Consider the following 7,626-nt stretch of genomic DNA (forward strand, 5'->3'; position numbering starts at 1 on the left):
TTTAATTTGTATTATTCTTTTGGTTTTGTTTATTTATTGTTCATTTTAGAATAGTTTAATCTGAAAGCATTGACGCAATCAATCCGAGACTTTCGCTGGGTTGAAATGCTGTCCATGTTCGGGAACACTGCTGTTGCTCTTTTCAAAAAATCTAAACCGTGTGTGCAAAGCGTGTGAGCCTGTAGCAGGGATGGAGGTATGGGTATGAGTATTTCATTGGTGCCACAACAAAGTAAACCACAATGCCTATTTGTCTGTTTGGTGGTTGGTGGACAGTGGGGGGTGGTATAATGGGTAACAATAACAGTTGTCATATCGGTAGACGTTTGTTCAGGAAAAATAGCAGGCGGTAAACAAGGTTGGTGGTATACAAAGGGAGCACTGTAGTAAGATTTAAGGAAAATAGACATGAATAGAGGATTTGATTATGTTTAATGATTTCCCAATGCTGATCCATCAGCATTAATACCAAAGGAGAAATTAACAAAAAACTGGCAAGTAGCCAGCCAAAAGTGTGTACATTTTATACAAAAAACAAGGTTCAAATTTTAACTTGAAAAGCTGAGCATGTTTAAAAATCCAGAATGCGAGTTATTTGCTGGGTTTGGCCTCTGTTGGGTTCTCTCCAGTGTCCAGAGTTTTAAGCAGGCGGAAAAGGCCAGCAGCTTCCCTGATCCGGCTGAACTCGATACAGAAGGCCTGTACCTCTATAAACAAGTCCTGGACGTTGATGATTTTGTTTCGGATCAAAGACTGAAGAAACACACAGACGAGGCGGACCAAGCGGTTCTGAAAGCAAAATATTTCATTTCTCATGTTATTCAATGTCTGCACTTGAATTAAAATATATATAAATATAAATATATCTCAAATGGGTATGTAGAATTTCTTATTGAAAGAGAGGGATTCTTTTCAATTTGGCATGTTATTTTCTTTAAAGGGATACTTCAGTATTTTGGCATTTTAGCCCAATTTCTTACTCACCCAGAATCATATGAATACAGCTTTTAAAAAGATCGATATGCTGGCTTTTGAGACTGAGCAATTTGTAACCATTTGCTTACAGCAATTGTTCTAAGCTAACAAAATTCTAAATTCAAATTCCTTCAAACTGGAAGCACAGAATTAAAAAGGGATTCATACATTCATACGACTCCTATTAGAAATCAGGCTAAAATGCCAAAGTATCCCTTTAAATGTTCCACATTACATTACAAATTATAGGTGCTTAAAAGAAACCACAAACTGTTACAAAGTGTCGATCAAATAAATTGCCTTTCCTGTACAAACAAAAATATAAATCCTACCTGCATGTATTTATCCTTGATCTGCTCACAGGTTGAAATACAATTTGAAATGTATAAATGAATGAACTCTGGTGGAAGATCAACTGCTGTTGTAAGTCTAAAACAAACAAAAACAGCTTCAATGAATAACATGGACCACAATGGCGGTACTTCAGGCTTGCAAGTTAACCCAATTAGTCCAGGCAAACAATGACTTAAAATACTGCAGTAAACAACACTTTCTGCACAAAGCACACGTACCTGTTGACCACTTCCATGGAATGCAGAGACATGTCCATGTTGACCAGCACAGAGAAATACTCTGTGATCTGACTAGACTGCATCAGCTTCAGCAACATCTCAATGGCGACCAGTGGATTGTTCTCCACCAGGTCAGGCAGCTTTGCAGGGGACAGCCCGATGTGATACACCAGCTTTGGGTCTTTCTCAAGCTCTCCAAGCAGCTGTTGGGAATGGAAGATAATGTATATACACATCCATCTTAATACTGCTTGACACAATCTAAAGCAGTTTCCTAGCTAGAATTTCACACCTGTTAGAACCATCTCCATCCACATTTTCCTTCTGACCAAAACACCTTTTCATTAAAAGTTCTATCTACTTGACGTTACAGAAGTAAAATCTGTATCTGCAGAGATCCTCCCTCGAGTACGAGTGAAAAGAACCAACCTGTGACTGCTGCTGTGCAGACAGGGGGCTCTTGAAGGCCTTGGACATTATCCGTTTGATCTCCACACCAGTGCTGTTTTTCACACACATGGAGCGGTCCCACTGCACGCTGTGGTCGGGCTCAGAGGGGTTCAGCCAGGACAGCTCGTCTTCACACACATGAAGAGGCGGTGGGGGCCGGATGAACTCGGGTCGAAAGTGGCCTGAACATAAAAAAGTGTTAGGGCAAGAATGTAAACATACTTGCAGATCAAGTGGAATGCAAAACAGTGCAAACATGATCTCGCTGTACGACGATTTCTGTTGTGCCATTTTCACTCCTGGATAAGAAAACCATTTGAGTGTCTTCAGATAATAACTCAGATACGAGTTATTTTACAATTACCTAACAAAAGGCTACTACAGATCAGCATCTACGTTTTTCAATCTTTAAAGGACTGTAGTATTTCCAGACATATGGAAGAAACTTACTTTCCAGTGGTGGACGTGGCCCACTGACCAAGGCCTCTGTGATCTGATTGGCCACCGAGCTGTCGAACCCAGAGTTTGAAGAATCTGGATCAGGATCATTAAGGATGCTGGGAAAGCTGGCCTTACTTTGGGTAGGTAACTCTGACTGGCGCTCTGGAGGAACAGAAAAAGATACGCATATAAACACACATTTTATATTCTATTAAAAGGCATTTTAGCCTTAGTACTAGAGTGCTGACAGTAATCACTCATACATTTGTTCTCATGTCCTGCAGCAGGGAAAACAGCAGTCACAAACAGCTAGTGTCTAATATGAAGGAAAAAAAAGTCAGGTTTGGCACATTTGTGTATGCCACACATTGTTGCAGATCATGAACATTTATCATGTTCATGTTCACCTACCTGCCAAGGCCAGTTGAAGCCCACTGATATCTACTGACTGGGGCATGTTTCCCACATCCATGCAGGACACCTGCCTAGGGGTCTTCTTGAACAGTTCTCTGGGGGGTGCCAGCATGAGCTGGGAGAGGAAGAATTTCTCTGGCAATGTTATAGGAGGGAGAAAACCTAAGAAGATTGAAGATACAAAACATGAATAACGTGAATTACTCCCGATCAGTTTAAGACACTAATCACTGCCTGGGTTACACACAAGACGGAAAAGTCGCACAATAAGCCCTGAGGACTGTTTCAATCATGTAAGTACATTCAGAGTAACGCATCCCAGGATAACTTTTAAAAGTCCTGCTCTGATGCCTGACAAAGTTTAGATGCGTCTGTGCCATCAAATACACACAACAGACACACCCCCTTACATTAGTTGCTGACCCTTTGGTATTTACAGATCTCATGTGTTCTCTGTATGCTTTTAAAAACACCGTTCATCAATTGAGAAATATAAATGTTTCTCCAAGTCTACAAACTCACCGGAGAGCTGCTTCTCCTGCTCCTCCCCAACGGGTGCGGGGTTCAAGAGGTGAGCGAAGACGGCGGCGAAGGGGTTTGCAGCCAGCGGCTCGGTGCGATACATCTCCCACAGCAGGTACAGGGCGGTCAGGCGCTGCGGCGAGCTGGGCAGGAGGTCTGGCTGCTGCAGCAGCATCACCAACACCGAGCCCACTCGGAAATGCTCGGCTTTCCCAAAGTAGTGATGGAAGGCAGTGGAAAGACCTTCAAAGGTGTTGGTGCAGGCTTCCTCAGAGATGATCCCCAACAGATTGGAGAGCTCCTTCGGGGCCAGCGTCATTGTTCTCTAACGGGGTTGTACAGAACCAAAACTGGAATTTATTCTTGAATTGTGTTCAAAAACGCGGGCTCATGGTACTAACCATCAACTGCACCCTCCTTGCAGTCCGTAACTATGGCCAGCATTCCTCCGTATAGCCCTTTAGTACCAAAAATATAGTAAACCGCCACAAACACAACAAATAACGGCTTTACAAGCAACCCAAACGTTTAAAAGTAAACCAGAACAAAATCTAAAAATAAAAAAGACCCATATGACACCAATATCCGTATAAAATAAACTTCAGTGTGTGAAACACCAGGGCTCTTTAAATACGGCACTGCTGTCAGTGTTGTGTTTTTACGACAACCAAGGTGCATCATGGGAAAAGTAGTTTGGTTTACGTAATTCACGTTCCCGTAAGATTTAAACCATAGACATTCAAACAAGGACTTCCCTCGATAACTATGGTTTAATCATTGAAGTTGATAATTCATGTTTTTCAGAAATGTTTGATTTTTTAAGTTAAAAGTACATCGTATATTTATGTAATTTACTTTTGCATACTCCGTTTCTTGTCACCGTTTCGTTGTTTTATTACAATCGCCTGTGTTTACGTACAGGCCGGCCTCTGTGCCCCGGAAGCGGTTCCTCTCTGCAGGTTTAGTATTACCCAGAAGCCCTGAAGTCCTTCCTTTCCGACATTTTCCCCGGCAGAGTGAGTACATTCGAGCATAAACTCTCTCTAAAATCCAACTTCATCCTACCCCGAAACACGAGTAAAATTTCAATCTAAGCACACACATACGTAGCATTTACTATAACGAATACATGGGAATCGATATTTTAAAGTGGGGGGGACAAAATTATAGGCAAAACACTTAGGTGCAGTCTGACGTGCAGAGCAATGGCAGCTCTGTTCATGCTGTAGAAGCACGTACCAGATCCGGCTTCTGTTTGATGTATTACATTAATTTACCGCCATATAAATAGTTTCATAGAAGCCGTGACAGTCTTGTTGACTGGTCGTGAAAGTTAGATTTGCAAAGCTATAGTAGTTGGTCTATTGAAACTACTTCAGATGTAAGTTGGCAGATTTGCACTAATTACACGATACGTTTTTTAAATATTTAGTGTGATACGGTTCGTGTTGCAGTTGTGTATTGGGCCAATCCGTCGATTTAAAGCCTTATTTTTAAGCTTTACAGGTAGTGTACATGCTAGGCCCCACGTCACTTCTTGAGTTCTGCACCTGAAAATGCTACAGAAAGCTGCGTAAACACAGGCCAAACGGGTCGTGTCTCTTCGTGCAAACTGTGAAGTGATATTGCGAGTATTTGACTTGTTTTGGTTGGTTTTCAGATGGCTCCAATAAAGAAAGGTGGAGAGAAGAAGAAGGGTCGTTCTGCCATCAATGAGGTGGTGACGAGGGAATACACGATCAACATCCACAAGCGCATCCATGGCGTGTGAGTATTTTAAGTGTGATCATCTGTCAGTATGAGTTATGTAGTTATTGCTTGGGTGGATTGTGGGGCCTTGCTCTTCTAGGTGAAGGAAAGGCACCTGAATGATTCAGAAGCCAGTTGTGTAAAGATTTGTGATCTTCTTTGTCTGATCCTCAGGTAGTGTATTTTTCAGACAATTCATAGTTGGTTTGAAGTCGGTTGATCATTGTGTTCCAAGACTGTGTGTTGTCAGTTATGAGAATTATACATTTATAACATTTCTTCTGTTACTTTACATAAAATAGTGTTTTGGCACATCAGTTCCTAGGATGTGTGTGTGCAATCAGTGTGGCCATGTACATTTTATGTCACGAGTGGTTGGCTTCAATATTTTGCATCTGTTTGATTCGGTAATGTAAATACACAGGATTTGATGCATTTTTTTTAACAAGACCCCTTCCCCATCTCTCCTTCCAGGGGCTTCAAGAGGAGGGCTCCTCGCGCTCTGAAAGAGATCCGCAAGTTCGCCATGAAGGAGATGGGAACTCCTGATGTCCGCATTGACACTCGTTTGAACAAGGCTGTGTGGACCAAAGGCGTGAGGTACGAGGAAATGATGGGGGGTACAGATCTGGAGGCTGTATGCTTCTGAACGGAGCTGGGAATATAAAATTGCTTGTTTTTTCCTAGAATGTTTTCAGCAGTGGGACCTTCAGATATAGATAGTGCTTTTTTGAAACTGAAAAAAAATGCTGGGCTCTAAGCAAAGAGCATGTTTTTAAAATGAGTCTTCGGATTAGGTTTCTGACACTTATTTACATTTTAAAGTCTGGAGAACAATAGGGTTATGTATGTAACATTCTTTCCGATGTTTTATGGTATGCAATTGACTTAAAGCATTGAAATGTGCATCGTCAATCATTAAGTTTTATCCCCATCGTAAACCTATTTTCTTATGAGAAATGAGAAACTGAGAACTATAGATGTGCATTGCAAAGGTTTTCATGTATTTAATAGTACTATTATTACTACTGTACAACACCAACTGTAGATATTATTTGGTAGTGACTTCTCTTCCTAAACCTGAGTGTTGTATAAAGGCTGTGAGATGGGAAGCAATGAACAAGTTTGGAATTATACTATGTGGATACTTTTCTGCACAGCAGTATTTTGCTGAGGTTGAAATAACATTTGTATGTTACTGATGCAATTCTTTTTTTAAATTCAGGAACGTACCATACAGGATCCGTGTTCGTTTGTCAAGGAAACGCAATGAGGATGAAGATTCTCCCAACAAACTGTACACCCTGGTCACATATGTTCCAGTCACCACATACAAAGGTAAGCTTAAATACACCAGAAACTGTGAGGGATGCAGTAAATCCAGTGGCAAAATGACCTATGTTTTGATGATACCTTGCCTCAGGAATGCACACTGGCTATAGGGATACGTTGGATTATTTTAGAAATTAATGACAACTAGGACTAATTGGTATTTTTTCACTCTCTTTCAGGCCTGCAGACGGTCAACGTTGATGAGAATTAAAATGTTCTCTGTTAAAATAAATTTGTAAATCAAATCTTTTTGTTGTGTGGCTTTTCAAAATTAGCATCTTGCAGTTAGGGGTATATACTTTTTCTGACCCCCCCCTTCAGATTGTTACTCCTGATAAACTTTCAATGATTTGTTTGTTGATTCAACACTAGTGTTTTAGGTAGTACTCTTTAAAAATTAAAACCGATTGTGATACAGTAAACATTTCATAGTGCTGGGTTTAGTTTGAACTGTGCTATGTGAAAGATGCATGATTTAAAGTTTGTATTTACTTGGTGATGTCTGGGTTTCATATAGAAATTATGGGTTACAATTACAACATTAAAAGCGGTCATTCTGACTATAGTGTACATATCAGTGAAACCTGAATTAAGATTAAACGTGTTTAAATTGATAGATATAGGGAATTGCAGAGCCTCTTCAACCCTGAGTCATTACGTTGCACATAGCAGGAGTTGAATTATAATTTTGCATCAGTTACCATGAATACAAGTATTAGTGTGAAAGGTCAAAAAGACCATTCGGGGAAGTACAGTTGAAATAAGGATGTTTTCAAGCTGCTGAATATCTTTTGCCTGGAAGCCACATCATGATGCCCTTAATTAAAAGCAAATACAGCAGTAAAATGCACTATTGTCACTGCATGGATCAGAGAGGCTTTTACTTGGTAATATGTAAGCAAACCTAATACTCTAACCTACATTAAATCACAAATTGACCCAGCTCCTAGTAATGCTGTTAGCCATATTCTTCATGATGCATTTTTTGCTGTGAAGAAGCAACTGTCAAATTGAGCCTGAAAAGGAGTGGTTTGCATGGCCGATACGGCAAAGTTTGTTTCTTCTTAAGCTTTTGTCGAAAAAGTCAACACATGTATAGACAAACAAGTGATAATACACAAAATGCTCCCAATATCCCAAAGAGCAGGCATCATTCACTTTACAAAAGGAA

General features: G+C 40.4%; 2 protein-coding genes across 2 annotated transcripts; one reads left to right on the forward strand and one right to left on the reverse strand.

Moving 5' to 3' along the window:
* Positions 1-413: 413 nt before the first annotated feature.
* Positions 414-4,037, reverse strand: cnot11 (CCR4-NOT transcription complex, subunit 11). The gene is made up of 7 exons (XM_066706431.1): positions 3,375-4,037; positions 2,850-3,014; positions 2,448-2,600; positions 1,977-2,179; positions 1,548-1,750; positions 1,308-1,404; positions 414-789 (listed from the first exon to the last, which is right to left on the reverse strand). The coding sequence occupies exons 1-7, from the start codon at positions 3,691-3,693 to the stop codon at positions 592-594; spliced, it is 1,338 nt and encodes a 445-aa protein (XP_066562528.1). The 5' UTR covers positions 3,694-4,037; the 3' UTR covers positions 414-591.
* Positions 4,038-4,258: 221 nt separating this feature from the next.
* On the forward strand, positions 4,259-6,700 carry rpl31 (ribosomal protein L31). The gene is made up of 5 exons (XM_066706432.1): positions 4,259-4,390; positions 5,035-5,141; positions 5,598-5,723; positions 6,349-6,461; positions 6,635-6,700. Exons 2-5 carry the CDS (start codon positions 5,035-5,037, stop codon positions 6,664-6,666), a joined length of 378 nt encoding a protein of 125 aa, XP_066562529.1. The 5' UTR covers positions 4,259-4,390; the 3' UTR covers positions 6,667-6,700.
* The last annotated feature ends 926 nt before the right edge of the window (positions 6,701-7,626 follow it).

Source organism: Amia ocellicauda, chromosome 6 (assembly GCF_036373705.1).
Source record: "Amia ocellicauda isolate fAmiCal2 chromosome 6, fAmiCal2.hap1, whole genome shotgun sequence".
Lineage (NCBI taxonomy): Eukaryota > Metazoa > Chordata > Actinopteri > Amiiformes > Amiidae > Amia > Amia ocellicauda.

Bases quoted from the DNA above. Each gene is read 5' to 3' on its own strand.
- cnot11 (XM_066706431.1), bottom strand. From the start codon at position 3,693: ATGACGCTGGCCCCGAAGGAGCTCTCCAATCTGTTGGGGATCATCTCT. The intron at 2,180-2,447 runs GTAAGTTTCTTC...TTTTATGTTCAG, and splicing joins GCCACGTCCACCACTGGAAA to GCCACTTTCGACCCGAGTTC. The intron at 1,405-1,547 runs GTACGTGTGCTT...TGTTTGTTTTAG, and splicing joins TCCATGGAAGTGGTCAACAG to ACTTACAACAGCAGTTGATC.
- rpl31 (XM_066706432.1), top strand. From the start codon at position 5,035: ATGGCTCCAATAAAGAAAGGTGGAGAGAAGAAGAAGGGTCGTTCTGCC. The intron at 5,142-5,597 runs GTGAGTATTTTA...CTCTCCTTCCAG, and splicing joins CACAAGCGCATCCATGGCGT to GGGCTTCAAGAGGAGGGCTC. The intron at 6,462-6,634 runs GTAAGCTTAAAT...ACTCTCTTTCAG, and splicing joins TCCAGTCACCACATACAAAG to GCCTGCAGACGGTCAACGTT.